Genomic DNA, 17,754 nt, shown 5'->3' with positions numbered 1-17,754 from the left:
ATTTACCTTCCAGGAGTTGCTTTAATGTGAGCACTGCCTGGCATCTTTTACTATCAGCATGGGGGCTCTTGGTGCTAAAGACTCCCAGAAGGCCAGAGCATAAGATCTTTCAATTAAAGCACAATTGATCTGGAGATTTCAACATATGGCACCTCATTTTGTGCCATGTTGCATTAACCCAGCATGTTTGACACGTGGGAGGGTTCTGGAGCATTTTGAGCTTCCCATCTCAATATACCCCCTGTATAAATTAGGGGTTTTGGTGACATTTGTGTCCTGATTTCAGCTGGGATAGAGTTAGTTTTCTTGCTGGGATCTGTGTTTTGGATTTAGGGTGAGGATAATGTTGAGAACACACTGATGTTGTTGCTGAGCAGTGCTTACTAAATCTCTAAAATCTAACGTGGAATTTGGTCTTTGGAGGCCAAACCAAGAAGAAAAAGGAAGAAAGGTATATTTTCAGCACTTTGCTTGGCTAGGTAGGAAAAAGAAGTGAGTGTGATACAGGTGTCCACCTGCAAGCCTACTGAAAGTCCCATAACAGTTAGTGGGTGCAATTAAAAGGATTACAATCTAGAGTGGGTACAATTTAAAAAGATAAAATAACTGCAGTCCTGTAAAAGGATAAAATAAATGATTTGGAAAACTGAAAATGCAAGATATTGGCTGGGTCACAGTAAAGAGGCTTTAGGCTGTAAACCTGGGGCATCATGACATCTGTCTCTTGAAGTGTTGCTGTTCCTTCTAAGAAAGAGTCCCTGGGCATGAGATATGATGATATTCTAGGCAGCTGCAGGCTGCTGGATTCTATTCACAGCTTTAGTGTGAGAGGGTAATGGCAGGGAACTGTCAGAATGAAGACTTGGGTGCTATTTCCAGCTCTGTGAAAAATCACCTTGTGAAAGCTTTGTTATGCCATTTGTAAAATGCAATATGTGACGGCTGAGTGCCTCCTCAGATGATGAGAATTACTTAGGAATGAGAGCGGGAAAGGGCACATAAATATGAGCAGCTGTGGTATAATAGGTAAGATTTCATCTCTGAGGCTCCAGACTTCCCATTCACGACGTGTGTCCGTTTGGGAAAGTGTATTTCAGTGGGTTTTTCACTTCCCCTCCTTATCCTGGCAGACTTATTCAGCTCGAAAGTAGCACACAGAGTTTCTGATATGAAAAGGATATTCCCTTTCTTTGCTCCCGAGTGTATTAAAGATGAGAGCAGAAATACTTATTTCTCCATGCTTTGTAGTCACACAAACATTCCTTCCTAATTAATCTTCAGGCTGTTTGGAAATGAACTGAACACCTCCTCTAGTCTAGTAAAATACCCGAGGTTTTCAAATCAAGAAAAAAAAAAATCTTCCTGAAGATTAGTTGCTTTTGGGATGTTGCATGTAGTTATAATTGAATAAAACATCCCTTACAAATGGAAAAAAGGTGAGAACTGTTATGAATATCGGGTCACTGATAATATACAGGACTAGCAGAATGCTCAGAATATGTTAAAATTCTTAGACACCTGAAATGTGAATTTTAACTATAAATATTGCATATATATTTTTAATGGATCCTAATAATGAAAATATTTGCATACAAGCCTAAGTTAACCTCAAATCATCTTTTATATATTGGGCAGCGTGAAATCCAAAGATAAGAAAACTTACCTTTAGACTAAATTAAGTTTTCTGTTAACTAAATGAATCTATTTTGGTGCAGTCCATTAATCAGCAGGCTTGATTTGTAGTGCCAGTTATAAGGGCACATTGTTACATTTTACAGGTGTTATTCCTTCCAGACTGGTACTTAGTGAAAGACTCAGGGCAATAAATGCTGCTTATGACTAAGTTACATTTAACGTATTTCAGGGCAAGATGAAGTGATTAATTGTTGCTGCATGATTGAATTGTTCTGTGACTGGGATCGTGGACACAACACCAGATGGTGCTGATGGGGGAGGGTGAAGGGGCCAGGGCTCCTGCATCATTTGAATAAATATGACTGAATTATTCAGCTTAATCTTCAGAGCTTGTATAAGACGTGTTTGCATCTATGATGTGGACACAGCTCAATTCTTTTTGTCTGGTGCAGGTACCTTTTCTTTATTCATATGCCCTTAGGTTACACACAGCACTGCTTGGCAGATGAGTTTGCATGATCCTGGAAAAGTCCAAGTGCCACCTGCCACAAAGATGAAAAGCCCTGGGTGAAATACAGGTTTCTGTAAATGCAACAGAGCCACAAAAGGCTGCTCTGGAGAGAGCACCACGCTGTGGGATTTCTGGAAGGGTGGCTCCAGCCAGGGCTGAGCAATCAGGCCTAACCCAGCAGTGCATTCAGGTGCATGATGAGTCTACTGTCTCCTAAGATCACCTTTGTGACATGTGCTGGCTGAAAAGCTGAGTTTTTCCATTCTGATCACGTGTGCAAATGTTGCTGCAGGCTCAGGAATCACAATTGTTTAGGTTGGAAAAGATTGAGGTCATAGAGTCCACCTGTAAATCCAGCACTGCCAGTCCCACCACTAAACCACATCCCCAAGTGCTTCATTTACACATCTTTTAAATCCTGCCAGAGATTGGGACTCCCTCACTTCCCTTGGTGGCCTGTTCCAGTCTGTGAAGGGAAGCTTCAGTTTGCTGAGATCTAGTCAGATGCAGTGACTGAAGCATCTGTAAATACATTTTTTTTTATATGTTTCCCCCCCCAAATCCTCACCTCTCCCATCCCCATCAATGTCAGTGATGACACTGAATTGCACACTGAGGGTTGACACTGGTATCTGCTGGTTTAGGCTTTCTTTTGCCAAAGGATGTCACACTATACAGGGGTGAAATAAAAACAGCAAAATAACTGAAATTGTTTCAGCCTCTGAAGTGAATGCAATTGTTTGCAATCTATTTTAATTTGTGTCATGTCACGTAAACTCATGTTCTGTTGTTTTAAACAAGGCCAAGGTGGTCCATGTGTTGCTGGATGGGCACAACATCTCCCCACCAGAGGGGTTCCTCATCCGCAAGGGACCAGGAAATTGCCACTTTGACTTTGCCCAAGAGATTCTCTTTCTTGACTATCTGCAGCCCCAGCCAACTAATAAAGTGCACAGGAGGTAAAGTAGGATGTTTCTGTTGTCTGAACCACGTGATTTCTCTTCACTGTTTTGCTGTTCTTCCCTATTCTCTGTCAGTGCCAATTGTACGAGACACCTGGATGAAAATATGGAGCACTTAGAGCAGAGTGTTTAATTGGGTCTTAATTATAAACTGTTACCCAGATTTTATTGAGATCAGAGGACAGTCTAGTCCATAATTGCAGGTGGAGGGGCCAGGGGGGCTGTTTGTGGAGGCTTAGTCCTTTGGGTTTGTTCTCTTCTTTTCTGAATGAGCCAATGGTACATAAAGAAACAGTTTGACTTGTTTTTTTTTGGCAGGACTGGGTCAAAGAGAATGGAACAAGCCAGCATGGACTATGAAGCACCCTTAATGCCATGTGGTTGTATCCTCCTCTGTCATTTTCTTACTTGTCATAGAGAATATTTTAAGAGTTATATGCTATGGTTATGAGTCCTGAGCTTTTTGAATCCAACAATTTCTAATGCTTTAAGAAGTTAACAGGATACCAAGAACATGAGAAAGGCTTGCATTAAGTATGACTTAGGAATAAATAAATGGAACATAATAGTGGCCTGTGTGGCCTGTTTTCAGATACTCTGATAGCTTTTTCTCCTGAACTGCAAATAAGAGTGTTGGACATGGAGATGTGGGCTGCACAATACTTTTTCAAACTGCAAATTAAATAGTCTGTTAGGACAAAGTAACAGTACTGAAATTTTCCTTAACAGCATTTTGCTTTTTAGTTGTTTTCCAGTTTCAGCTCCTGACAAGCTGGGGTGATCCATACTACATTGGTTTGAATGGACTGGAGTTGTTCAATGAACATGGAGACCAAATCTTACTAACTGAGAACAGTATCCTTTTCACACCAAGCACTTCTGTCCCTGTGGACACACAGTTTGCTCCCTTCAGATTTTCATATCTTCTTCCATTTCCAGGTTCTCCTGTGTGATTAACTCTGCTTCTATTTCTCTCTATTTGTATGATGAATGTTGTTTCTGTATGTCTTTATGTATTCCATACAGTTTCAGAAAAGTATATACTTGGGATGCACCAGTAAAGCAGGATAAGGTTAGAGAAGGGAAGGCTTAAGAAGGACATGGTATTTTTTGCTGTTGACATTTATTTCTTCTGAGGAATGGAAGGACCAGAAAGTTTGCTGAGCTAAATTCACAAGAAAAAGTTGAGCTCGGTGCCTTTTTTTGTGGAAGCTTTCACTGGGCCCCAGGAAAGAAATTTTTCATAGCTCTTGTTCTGGAGATTTAGGCTGTTCTAGAAACCTGATCCAGTCATGAAGATCAGGGCTGAGGGTTTGAATTTGGTTCAGTGTTCCCTGGATAACCAACATAGGGAATGAAGGGCATGTTTGTGAGACTGGCAGTCATCAAGGTGACACTTCCATGCTCTGTCCCAGCATACAATTCACATACAATACCCAACATACAATTCACATGGTTCACTTACGTGGCAGAAACACTTCTTAGACAACTAGAAAGAATAAATAGCACAAATGCTGCATGAATTGTATGTCTCTAAGGATCCTCATTGCCTAAGAAATAGCAGATACAGTGAAAAGGCAATAGAGGCTTTTTCCCAGTTTTTGTTTGTATCTTGTGTGTTACATGATGGACTTGAAACATTTGTAATGGACAAGAAGCATTTTGAAATTGAGAAGTGATAACAAATCGGTTTTAAGAGCAAGGGATCTTTAACTTAGCTGGGATGGCTTTACAGTGCAAACCAGTGCCAGGTAAAGAACCTTCAGCTCATTTTGAATGATCTCCTGCTCCTGCCTGTACAGTGGTGTTGATGGGATGTATTGGGATCCTAAAAAAGCATATTTATCTTAGTGCAGTACTTAATGTGATAATTCACTCCTGAGTCTGGAGCTTTTCTTAAACACTTGAGGCATTGCTGTGTTATTCCAGAAATTCTTTATAAATAGTTAGAGACTCAGGCCTTTTAGAAAACAGGACAAAAGGGAAATTAATATCCCTCAAACTGGATTGCTCAGGATTTATAACGCTGAAGACAGTGCCATCCATCCACATTTCTTTGTCTTTAACATACATGTCTTTAACATACGTATGTTTTTAATGTAAATATTCTCTTACAGAGAAAATCTGGTTGCCTGTTCAGTGGGAGGTTTAATCTTTCCCTCTCAAAGAGCTGATAAAAGGTCTTATTAGACAGTTACTGATTTTTACCACAAACCTTGAGAAACCCAAGCAAACCCTAGTCTGGTGGCTACCTCCTGCAAGGATACTTACCTTGAGATAGGTTTGATATGAGGAGTTTTCACAAGCTTATCATAAAAAATGGGGCTTTGTCACCAAAGAGCTGAGATATGCCTGTTCCTGATGACATAACTTTTATTGATGAAGTCATCAATAATTTGAAAATAAACTAAATAGTGAATTTATTCCTATTTTAAAAATAAATTGGAGTGCCAGAGTCTTTAAGGGTTGTCCTGCTTTTAAAAATGTGCCCCCACGCTACTTATGTGAAGCACTTGGAGCACTGTTGTCATGGTGAATACTCAGCCATGGAGTTGGGGACAGCAAGCATGAACCTTTAAATGTGGTGTTTCTGAAGTGCTGCTTTCAGTTATTTACACTTAAAGCTTTTTTTCAGACATTGCTGCTTTTCCAGACAGTGTCAACATTTTGGAAGATGTGTCTGGAGACATCCGAACTCCAGACAAACTCATTGACAGAGTCAATGACACCACTGATGGCAGACACATGTGGCTGACACCAGTTCTGCCTGGCTTGGTACATTTTTCCCTTTCCATTCTGTTTTAGTGATGTGTGTGGATGTAGCTGGAAGCATAGAGGGAAGGGGAAACATGCATAATTTGTAGGTGAACTTGATATTAGTAACTGATATTAAATCACTGCTTTTTAGAAGAAGTGCTTTTTATTCCAGCTTCTCTCCACTGCTCAGGCAGCAGCAATAGAGGTTTCTCAGGTTTGTAATTCCTGTCTCCATGGTGCAACAGCAGAATTTCCAAGGCTGGTAGATGGTTTTTGAGTTATTATGATGAAGATAATGACAGAGGAGCTTAATGTGTGTATTTTGTGCAATAAACACCTTTCAAACTGGAGTGAACCGAGATCTTAAATTCATTTTTACAAAATGCAGTGAATGTTGTTCCAGCAGTAAGAATTATATTTAATCTCGTTTCCTGTGTTGAATTCAAATCCATAGATTATGGATGGCAGACTTAAGTATTTCATGTCCTAAGGCCACAAGTGATTCAGCCCTTTTAGTAGTCCCATGTTTAGATATGGGATATCAAATATCTAAACAGGAAAAGCAGATAAATTTCGATAAGTTCTGACCTTGTTTTGGGAGAGGACATTTTTTATGGGCCTGTTATGGACATCATTAAGCTGTGTTTATTTCTTAGGAGAGGATGGATTTGAAAACAGAACAAAATGTAAACCTGACGTGATACATTATAACTGTGTTGGGAAAATTCTTACTCCGTTATTAATTGGAATTTTAAAAGCACAGAATTAAGCCAATTTTTATCATGATATGTTGTAATGCAATGGGTGTAATAAGATAAAGTTTTTAAGTATACTTGGGAATAGTGACCACTTGCCTTTCCTAGGAAAGTGGACGGTCTGTGTAATGCTTGAGGGTCCTACTGTGTAGATCTCACATTGTGAATCCTGGTAATTTGCTGGGATGCTCAGATATCCATCATAATGTGACGAATGATTGATCTGACAGCCAGCTGAGTTTGCTCCTGTCCTTACAAAAGCCATGCTTGCAGAGGCTGTTTCACTGGGGCAGAAAGGGAAATAACAGTCCCTGGAGTTCTGGCAGAGAAGCCGACGCTGCTTTGTGTTGCTCTGTCTGACACCAAAGTACTGCAGAAGAACATAAAATACCAGTATTAAAGGGTAAATTGATAATGTGTGAAATGCAGGAGGCAGAAGCAATTTAATGGTGCTTTCTGTCCTTGAACTGTAGCAAATTACACCTTTTTAAGACCCACAGAGTACTTTTCTCTCCTCCATCTTCCCTGGGATGGTTGTTCAGCCAGGAAGTACAACTGGATTAAGCAATCAGGCTGTTGATGCTCAGCCTCTGTAGCTGGGCTGCTGAACCAAAGCCTGTGTGTCCTCACATCCTCAGTGCTGGGCTGCTCCAAAACACTCTGGCTGCCTGGAGAGCTGCATTAACTCTTTGCTATATAGGAAGGCTCACAAGCTTGAAGAAAATTTATGTTACAGCTTTTCTACATGTCTTTTTCTTTCTGATTCTAAAAGTGGTTTTGCCTTTTGCAAGTTTGTTATTAATTAAGTAGAATTTGAATGCTTTGTTCCCCTGTTACTGATTGTCATTTTATTTATTTGTTTCAATGGATTTTTTAATCAAATTTATCATTCACTGTGGGACTAACAATTGCTGTTGGAGACTATGCCCCAGTTGTGTTGTGGAAAAGCATAGATACAAACATTACTATTGTTCTCATTTACCTTTCTTTCTTCAGTAAAAAAAAAAAAAGCATAATGATTTAATATATCTTATGATATCTCCTCTAATACATCAAAGGATTAAAACTTCAGAGGATGCTAAAGATGAAGCTTAAGATATGTTGATCCAAAGTTGATATAGTGGCTCATAAAAGGAATAGCACAGAATTAACTGTAACAGGCAAGATTGGTTTCCTACAGGCTAATCTTTGGCTTTAACATCTTGGCATTAGTGTCACTGAAAGTAAAGTGAATAATACATCAAGCAATAATTGTTTAGGAAGCATCTGGAGAATTATCTCTACATTCCACTTAGTGTAACTCACACAAAAATTGCAAAATTTCTGGGAGAGCTTTCAAAGTCAGGGGATATGGGAGAAATTTTAGTCTTGCAAACAGAAAGGTGGATTCCATTCATATTTGGTAGAAAGAAATGGAATAGGGTAGAATAGAATTGTAGAATGGGTTGGAAGGGACCTTCAAGCCCATCTCAACCAACCCATGGCAGGGACACCTTTCCCTATCCCAGGTTGCTCCAAGCCACATCCAACCTGGCCTTGGACACTTCCAGGGCTGGGGCAGCCACAGCTTCTCTGGGCAACCTGTGCCAGGGCCTCCCCACCGTCACAGGGGGAATTTCTTCCCAATATCCAATCTGACCCTCTTCTCAGTTTGAAGCCATTCCCTCATGTCACTCCAGGCTGTTGTAAATAGTTTCTCTCCATCTTTCTTGTGGGCTCCCTTCAGAACAGAATTAGAATAGAGTAGAATAGAATAGAGTAGGGTAGAGTGGAGTAGAGTGGAATAGAATAGAATAGGCACCCATTTGTCTTATCCTGAAGCACGTCTGTGTTTGGTTGATGAAATACTCATTAAAAGTGTCTCTCTCCCCCCCCTCCAATTACCAGGCAGTCCAGGATGACCAGGATGGTCTAGATGTCACCTGCTAGCAATTTATACATCCTTTTGAGAGGGCAGCTGTGGGGTAGAAACCACATCTGTGAGTTATCAGCAGGGATGATGCTGAACTTCAGTCCTTGGTATTGGTTGCCTCACGTCCAGCTACATCTCTTTAAATACGAACCTCTTTTGATGCAACATGTGTGAGAATTTAATTTCTTGGGGGAATCTGTGCTGTTAAATATGAATTAATTCTCTTTTACAGGTGAACAGGGTGTATGTCATTTTTGATGTACCTACTACCGTGTCAATGATCAAGTTATGGAATTATGCGAAAACCCCTCAGAGAGGTGTGAAAGAGTTTGGGGTAAGTAAATTTTCTGTGTATTTTGTATGTTCTGGTGAATCAGCTGCTTGATTTCTGTATGGATTTTCACAGTTTACTGAAGTGTGATTCCATATAATCTCAAAGGATGGGATTCATCTCATTTAACTCTGCATTTAGTGTTAAAATGACTAATCTATGCCAGTCATCTGTCCTCCTTTTTTTTTTGTCCAGGGAAAGAACACTTTATCTGATTTTTTTCTTAGATAATTGTCTTAAGATAGGATAATGCTTTTCTTTTTCCACTGACTGTAGAACAGCCCTGGAAGACTAGTTTAAACTACAAACCCAAGTTTTAGACAGCTGAAGTGAGGTGAGATTCATTAATTCCTAGATTTAAGTGTGATTCACTCCAGTGAATAGAATGGCAATTATGTAAAACATGAAATACATTTTTAATTACCTTCTTGAAAGCTGCATTAAAAAACATCAGTGAGAGCATAAAAACTTGGAGGGAGGGGGAACCCCCAAGCCCCAGCAGCGAATAGAAATGGAAGTTTTTAAGGAGCAAAAGCTAAATTAACGAGCAGATTTGTGTAACAAATAGGGCAAAATGATTTCTAGTTAATTGCTAGAGACAATAGCTGAAAGCAATGGTTGGTTTCTAGGTGGGTTTTTTGTTTGTTTTGTTAAATATCTGTAGCTTCTGGTGGATGACTTGCTGGTGTACAATGGGATTCTGGAGATGGTGAGCCATGTGGTGTCAGGAATCCTCCCAACCTGCGACCCAGTGGTCCCATATCACACCATCCTCTTCACAGATGATGAGAAGATTTGCCATCAGGAGAAGAGAACTGTTATTAGGTATGTGAGTGGATCTTGAATCTCGTTTTTAAACAATGTGTGCATGTGACTGATGTCAGCAATATGTGCATTGCTATAGAAAATTCCCTTCCAAAGTGCCTCACTTAATGAGAAATAAATAGGTTTTTAGATACAAAGACCAAATTACCAGCTTTATGGGCACTTACTGGGATTCATGATTTATATTTACATGTGTTTTCATGAAAGCCTATAAACACAGAAGAAAAAAGTTAAGCTTCCTCAGAGAAGGGATAATAAATCCCAATGATATTACATAGAGGGGAGAAAAAATAGAAAGTTAATGAAAAAGAACCAAGCATCAAAATTACAGAAAACAAAGTCCTCTGATTTGACACAGATGCTAATTAAGGAACCAGAATTCTACTATTTTATAAACATTCTAAAATAATGAACTTCCTAAAATGAGAAATGACTTGCATTTGGAGGAATGACACTTTGAAACCACTAAGTTGGCAATCTCACAGAGAATGTGATGAAATGCGGTGAAAAATGCACTTACATTTAGAAGGTTAGAACTGACAGGGTCTAAAAAACAGTCCCTGGCAAAGGAAAATAAAGATTGAAAGAATAATTTATTTTAAATGGGATTGAAAAGTGAAGAAATGAAAGCTTATAGAAATGAACATTTTCTTACATGTTGGACAGCTAACAAATAGAATGTCTTGCACATTCACCATTGGGAAAAAAAAGGCCAGTTTTGCATGGAAAAATGGCATGTGATCCATGCAGAAGGATATTCAAATATTTAGAAATTAGCAGGAGGAACATAAGCTGTCCTGATTAGGAACAGAAGTTCACATTTGCCTGCAGGGTTTGTTTTCCTGGGTTTCTCTAAAGCATTGGCTGTTGGCCACTGGAACTGTCAGATGTTAAATAAATTACTGTTGTTTGGTTGTGTTGTGTGAGACATGTTTTTGTACAAGTGGCTGTGTTGTCGTGGTGAGATTTGGAGGTGAGCAATTTTTCAAGTGAAAACGTTACTGAAATGAGAAGGTCTGGAGGAAATAAAAGTTCTGAGAGATTTTTCAGTGGGATATAAAAAGGAGTAGGAGGGGAAATGAACCTTTACTTTCCTCAGCTTCAGGTCTTTCTGTGAGTAAAGTTATTTTCTTGGAAACAGAGAAGCAGCAGATCTTTTTCACATAACTTCCTTTGCACGTGTTATAAGACTTATATCCTTTGATTTGCTTTGAAGAGGAGTATCTTTTTGGGGTCACAAAACTGCATGGTCTGTTCTCCAGTTGAGAACATGCTGAGTCTGTTCTCTTCTAGGCTTCTGGGCAGGAGCTTTCTTGGTCTTTTTTCTTTGCCTGGTTTGCAATCTTCTTTCCCCTTTTTTTCACCTCCCACCCTACTAAAATATAGGGTACTTCAGCAGCAATAGAAGACATGCTGGATAATATCCCTTCATTTTAAAAATAGTCTTGGGCTTTTATATGTTGTTACTTCTGACTGTGGCCTGTTCTCTTTTACATGTCACTGTTCAGTATTTTATGAACCCTGAACTTGAGTCTGATATTATCATCAATAGTGTAAGTTCTGATTTCCTTCAGTGTTGGCTCCCCTGCTTCACCCTGACAGTTTGGGAGACATTACATTTTTCTCCAAAAATAGAAACCCATTTTGTGCAGTGTTCGTAGAGAAAAGAAAAATACACCTCTTTTGTTCCAAAGGCACAAATGTTTTGTTTTGTCTGTGAAAGGGAGATGTTATTAGTGATGTTTTCTTCACCTTTCCATTCAGCTCACATTTTCCCCTGTAAATTGTTTAGTTTAATTTCTCTTTGAAGTTATTACTTCTTTCCCCAAAAGAAATGGTTAAAATTTTGCAGCAAAGCAAAGCTCGTCACAGTAAATGAATTTTGTTTAGTTCAGAAAACTTTCAAATAATGCTATTCCAGTATTACAAAGCAGTGTGAAGTTCCATATAGGGATTTTTATACCCTGTATGTACAGCTCTGATTTAAAATCTCACTTTGGTTAATGTGGTTCAAGCTGTGTAGGCAAAGCTTGAAAATTGTAGAGTGAATATGATATTTATATTTGAATGTGTGCCTGAATGAATGTGTACTAATTAAAACTGGCAAGGAATCCTTCAGGTGGGTGCAGACAGAAAGTTGTGATTTTTGGTAACTTTTTCCATAAAAAACTCTCCTAACTTTTCACAATGTTGATTATTTTGGCTGTTGTACTGATTTGCATCTTTTCAGCAATCATGTGGGAGACCAGGATGTCCGAATGATGAACGAAAATGAGATTGTCACAAACAGCAAAAAGAAGCAAGTTGTGGCTGATCCAGGTAAATTCTGTCTTCCACAGTTTTCTTCTGATCACTTCCTACAGACACAGTGTGAATAATGAACATTTTTAGAGACCTAAACAGGGAAAACTGGGGAGTCTTACACCTCTTACATGTATTTAGCTCTACTTTTTCTACCACAGAAAGACAAACTACGAATTTCATAATCTGGTGGATTTTTATTCTATATCTAAATCTGAAAGGGGATGATACAGATCAAAGACATATTTAGCTTATACCAACCCAAATGGGAAAGTCCTTAGGAAAGAAACTGACTGAAGATAAATTGAAAATTCATATTAATAGTGCAGGTTCATAGATAGCTTTTGGAATAATAGGCTCATTGGATCCCCACTGGTGTTGTAAGCAGCTTTAGAGATGATGCAGATGTGTCTGAGTATCAGCTGCTTGTTGCTCCTTGAGCAAATCCAAAATCATGATAAGTGTAACAAGGGGGAAAACATGTTGACTTTATTCCTCCCACTGTCTTTCTGGTTGGTCTTTTCTCTTTGAAAGTGATAATTAAAAAGACAACCCCTGTTTTTTTTCCCAAGGAGAAAGAGTAGATTTTATTTATAGTCTGAAGAGTCCCAGTCATTCATTGTAAATTACTCAGAATAGCTCCCTAAATACATTACAAATTCTCACCCAAGCTGGTATATTCATGATTGGTTTTCTCTCCTGAGCATGACACTTTCTCCAATTAGTTCTCCAGAAAGTGTTGCAGAAATTATTTGATGGCTTTTAATAACAGTTCTGTAGCAGAAGGATTTGAAAGGCCATTGCCTGTACAAAAACAGCTTGAAAGTTATTAGTATATTAGCACAGGCTGTGCCAAAAGTCTCCTGGACACCTCTGTGCCTGTTGGAATGACATCCTGGGTTGCAGAGCAGACACGGCCAGGAGAGCAGCTCTCACTGTCATGGCCATCACATCTATTGTCCAGTGTGCTGGAATCAGCCACAGGGGTTGTTGATAACAGATTTGTGCAATGATTTGTGTTGGAGGAGACCTCAGAGGGTCCCCTCCTGAGGGAAGGTCCAGACTTCTACTCAGGTCAGTGTCAACATTAAATTCAGACCAGATTCCATGGGAAAGCAAATCCGTGGGACTGTCAAAAAGTGGCAACACTCACTGTCAGTGTAAGAAACATCACTGAGAAGAACAGCTCAGCTTTCCTTCTAGGATGGAAAGAGAAATGGGCATTTTTCTTCCTCACCTTACTCTGTGGCTTCACTGTTAGTGTGCAGTCCTAAACCAGCTCCATTTTCCCTCACAGCCTTGCGTCCAAAAACCTGCATGTGTGAGAAAGGGCTGCAGAGGAGGAAAAGATAACAAGGGAAGTCCTGGATGCATCCAACCCTAAATAACTGCAATCCAGATCTCCAAGATGTGCATCATCCAAATGGAAGATTTTCTATGTCTGCTGTTGCTGAACCACCTCCTGTCTTATGAGGGGCAGTTTTATTTGCCACGGGAAATTTTCTGCAGAATGAAATCTAAAGCATGAATTTATTTTCCTGGGGGTTCTTTTTCATGATCTGTCTGATTTTTTTCCCCTCATCTCTTAATTGAAAATCCAGGGAGGAAGGAACATAAAGGAGAGAGTGAGAACTTTACTGCTGACAACTGTTCCTGCCAAGTACTGAGAACTTGGGTGAAGCAGGATGGTTTTATAACCACAGGTTTTTCAGATTGTTTCTCAAGCTTTTTTTCCTAAATCCTAGCTGGATGATCACGAAGATCCTCACTAGAAGGAAATGTTGCTTTATTTCTGATGCCTGTAAACAGTTCTCTGGGAAATGCACTTATTAGAGGAAATTACCTGTCTGTCTCTGGGCTGCCACTGCATGTTTTGATGCCGTGGCTCTCAGCAGGAGCTGACACTGTTTCTGACACCTGGAGATGTTCCCCTGGGCTTGCAGAAGTGTGATGGATGCTTTTAGGAAATGGAGATCAGGAATAAGGTTTATCAAGGTTTAGCAAGTGCATTTCAGCTGTCATTTCTTTCATGTTTTGCAGTGAAATAATAATTTCTTTCATTATTTCACTACCATGAAAAAAGCAAATGAGGTGTTTTACCTGGAGTGCCATTGACAGGCACTCTACACATTCTTCAGAGTCCTCCTGCTGCAGAGCAATGTTCTTTTCTCCTATTTTGCCTGCTCTTGTTTATATGAACAAGGAGGCCATGCTTCTGTGCTGCACTATCCACATCTGTTGCCAGCAACATATTGTCACTTCTGAGAAATGGTAAATGCATTTTAAGTAGCAGAAGGTAAGGAGCAGAGTGCATTTTTACACAAAAAATACCCTGCTATGTAGTCGTTGGAACAAAAGCTCTAACCAGATAAATATGCTGCAGGATTTGCTATGCAAATGTACTTTTCACTGAAAATTTGGTATGTGTGACAACCTGAATAAGTTTCCTCCATTGTAGATTCTTCCTTTCTCATTTAGAACTCGCTCATTCCAACCCAAGCCAGCTGATGATTCCATGATTGTTTCCAGAGAGAACTGAACACTGAAGTCAGGATGTGCTTTTAGACATAAAACAAAGTTACTGTTGCAGCTGTTGCTGTAGAATCAAACTGTTCTGGTTCCCTTTCTGTCCTAAGTCAGGAGTGTAATATTTTGTATATTTGCTTATTAAAACTTCACTGCTGTTGGCTAAGCTGAAAAGACACAAGATAGCAATGCATTTCCCAAATTTCTATGTACTGATGGACCAACAAAATGTATTTTGTACTAAATACAAACCACTTTATTTCTAAATGTAAAATAGTGTGTGAGAGTACACTGCACTTTTTTCAAGGGCTCTTCCCAGTCTGCACTGACAAAAGAACCTTTTTCTGAGAACTCTCCCCATAAAGTGTTTCATGGTGTAGCTCTACCAAGAACCAAGTTCTAATTTTTGCTCCAAATCACAGAACAGGCAACTCCAAAATGAAAAACAGGAGGAGCTGAAAGGAGGGATATTGTGAGGGCTCAGAACAGATGTAAATGTCTGTATTTGGAAGAGGAGAGGCTATAGCAAGGTTTTGAAGACTTGAGGCACAACCACAGATTTGTCATGCAGGCAATCTCTGAATGGGATGTCACACTGTTTGTTCTTCTAAGCAAATTGCATTGAATGGGCAGAGAAATGAAATCTGCTGTGTTTCCTGGCACAGAACAGCATCCTTATTATTGATCTGAAAAGGTATGAGGGGGTGAGGACTTCCTATGCTCATCTGTCTTCTCTGTATCTGTCTGGAGCCTCTCCAGTCCTGTATGATGGACTAATGATTTTTCAGTCCTAATCCTTTGAGGTAACTCCAGGTTTTGTCAATTATTTCAAAATGCTTGGTCAAGCTCAGATGGGTCACAGCTCTCTCTGGCTGTTGTTTCCCTGTCACCAGCTCTTCCTCAGCAGCCAGTTGATAACTGCAGCCAGCTTTCACACCTTTTGCCCCTGGAAATGTGTGTCCAGAGCAGCTGCTCTGGCATGAAGTTTAACGGCTTCAACCTTCTGCCATCCTCTCCTAACGGCCCTTGTACCCACTGAAGAGATTCCCCACAATTGCCACACTGTGGAAAGAGCGTGAAAGTCTTTAAAGTACTTCAAAACAGTTGTTAAGTTGTGGAACATCCTCCCCTGCAGTGTCTGTGTCTGCGCTGGGATGACACTCACCACCCAGGCACGGCCTGGTGGAGGCCTTGATTCCAGCCAAACATTTATGGAAAGTAGCATAATGATTAGAAAATGCTTCACTCATCCCTGTGGGGTAGGAGATGTCAGCATTTGCCCTCCTAATTGGACCTGAGATGTAATGACCCTTTATATAACCAAAAATAATTAAGTGCCCTAGTCAACTCTATACACTCAAACAGAGGCACTTGACTCATTTCCTCAGTGAATCAGGGTTAAAGCAAAGGGTTTATTCCATTTTTCACCTTTTTTTAACTAGCTGCTCACAAGTACATTCATGCCAGACTGGCATTTACAGGGGGGACAAGAGGAAGAGTAAACATGCAGTGAAGGAGATCCCCACAGAGCACTTCAGTCAATGCCAGGCACAGTTTCAGCAGGAGTAATTCAGTGAGAATGTGCCCAGTGACATCATTTGACATTGTCAGAAGCATGGCAAATGAAAAGGAAGGAATGAATTCTTGCTGAAGGCCTTGATGTAAATTATTAAACTTTCACTCAGTTCCAATTTCTGGGCCACTCAAAAACGTTTATACTGTAGTTGCTCACCTTTACCTGTTGTGATTTGGTTTAAAGGGCATGGATCGAGATAACAGAAATGAGTTTGTTTGTCCTGCAGTGACACTGAGAAGGGCAGGGGATAAAGAAATAATCTGTGAGGAAGTACATGTCAGGCTGCCTATTTTTTGATCTAGAAAAAGATATTTTTATCAGTCTTCACAGTGTAATCTGAAAGCTGGGATGCCTGGGAAGGCCTGCAACTTTTCAATTTCTACCTTTTTGTGCTTTAATCCAGTAGCATTTAAACAGCAGGGAGAAGCACCTGTCAGTGCACAAGGGAGCAAGCAGTGGTGCAGTGTAAAAGGCAGCATAGAAGACATGGAAGGTTGTGTATTCCTGAGTCAGGAGACTCATCCATGAACCCATAAGAGCCACATGAGGAGCTACATGGAACAGCTAAATTAAACTGAGCCCTTCTCATGGCTGAGACAGGACTGGGACATAAACTGCACTACAGAATCCCGCTGAAGTGATGCTGTTTTCTATAAGATGTCCTGGTCCTGCTGGACTTTCACCATGTTCCTGGTGTGTAGGTCATTCTCTGTCGTGATGTCCAGTCCTACCATTCCAGGGATGAATGCCAGGCTGGGAAAACCTGCAGGAGCCTGGCAGTGCCCAGGAGTGCCTGGGTGTTATGAGATTGGACAGAGATCTTGTACCCCAGGTAACAAACACACTGGAATGGGCAGAGATAGGACTTGCTGCCAGTGAGGGTGTGAGGGGGAGGGCAGTGTCGGAGGGAGGTGGAATGTTGAGTCTTTAAACTTCCTTGAGTTTCCAGAAAAACCTCACTTCCTAGCATAAGTCAGGTAAGAGCAGACATGAAGGGCTGTATTGACATCTGAGTTCTGCCACCTGCAGGGGACAAAGTCTACTTTGCCTTTGATCTGCAAGACAGAAGCTTTTCCCATTCCCTCCTGCTCTCTGCTCCCGCTGTCCTCACTGCTGGATCACCCCTGCTCCAGCCTGGGGGATGCAGTGAGTGATTAGAGTCCAAACCAGCACATGGTTGAGGGGTGCCTTAGGCTGCCCTCCGTGTTCTGGGGCTGCTGATCTGGGAGGCTGAGCTCTAACAGGAGCTGCTCTTATGGCAAACATCACTGAAGGAGCCAAATCTCTTCCAGTATTCCTCAGGAAATGTAAAGTCCATCAAATACCACCTGGCACTGGCTTCACCAGTACTGCAGGCACTCTGCAGCACCTGGGGCACCTTCCTGTATTCCCTTTTAGCTTCTTCCCCATCATGTCTGTCTTTCAGCTGCATCATTATGCTTAGAAGGTCTCCCTTTGCCCTGAAGGTCCTGTTCAGAATCACTGTTCTTTGCCTTGTGGGTGTGACCAACCTGTTACACTCTTCAGATGGATGTGCTCAGATGTGTGACAAGATTACTTTAATTTCACCTCATTTCCCATATACAGGGCACATTCTCTCTGATCTGGGGTGTTACCACCCCCTGTGGTCACAGCTCCTGTTTGTGTGGGGCTCCCATGTCCA

The 17,754-nt window shown here is 40.6% G+C and overlaps 1 protein-coding gene and 1 long non-coding RNA gene across 11 annotated transcripts in view; both read left to right on the top strand.

Moving 5' to 3' along the window:
• KIAA0556 (KIAA0556 ortholog) overlaps positions 1–13,524 on the top strand; it is a 55,841-nt gene extending 42,317 nt beyond the window's left edge. For all 7 annotated transcript variants that reach the window (XM_027654980.1, XM_027654983.1, XM_027654984.1 and 4 more), the window contains 8 exons: positions 2,948–3,105; positions 3,427–3,491; positions 3,853–3,963; positions 5,744–5,883; positions 8,765–8,866; positions 9,528–9,688; positions 11,919–12,007; positions 13,287–13,524. In XM_027654980.1, coding sequence (XP_027510781.1) covers positions 2,948–3,105; positions 3,427–3,491; positions 3,853–3,963; positions 5,744–5,883; positions 8,765–8,866; positions 9,528–9,688; positions 11,919–12,007; positions 13,287–13,342 — 882 coding nt within the window. In that variant the 3' untranslated portion in view covers positions 13,343–13,524. The remainder of the gene's footprint in view (positions 1–2,947; positions 3,106–3,426; positions 3,492–3,852; positions 3,964–5,743; positions 5,884–8,764; positions 8,867–9,527; positions 9,689–11,918; positions 12,008–13,286) is intronic.
• A 3,307-nt stretch (positions 13,525–16,831) lies between these two features.
• Positions 16,832–17,754, top strand: part of LOC113952679 — a 39,135-nt gene continuing 38,212 nt past the window's right edge. For all 4 annotated transcript variants that reach the window (XR_003529622.1, XR_003529621.1, XR_003529619.1 and 1 more), the window contains exon 1: positions 16,832–16,923. This is a non-coding gene — a long non-coding RNA (uncharacterized LOC113952679). The remainder of the gene's footprint in view (positions 16,924–17,754) is intronic.

This window comes from Corapipo altera, unplaced genomic scaffold (genome assembly GCF_003945725.1).
Source record: "Corapipo altera isolate COAL_440 unplaced genomic scaffold, ASM394572v1 98, whole genome shotgun sequence".
NCBI classification, from domain to species: domain Eukaryota; kingdom Metazoa; phylum Chordata; class Aves; order Passeriformes; family Pipridae; genus Corapipo; species Corapipo altera.
This window is presented reverse-complemented; position numbering and strand designations above follow the sequence as displayed.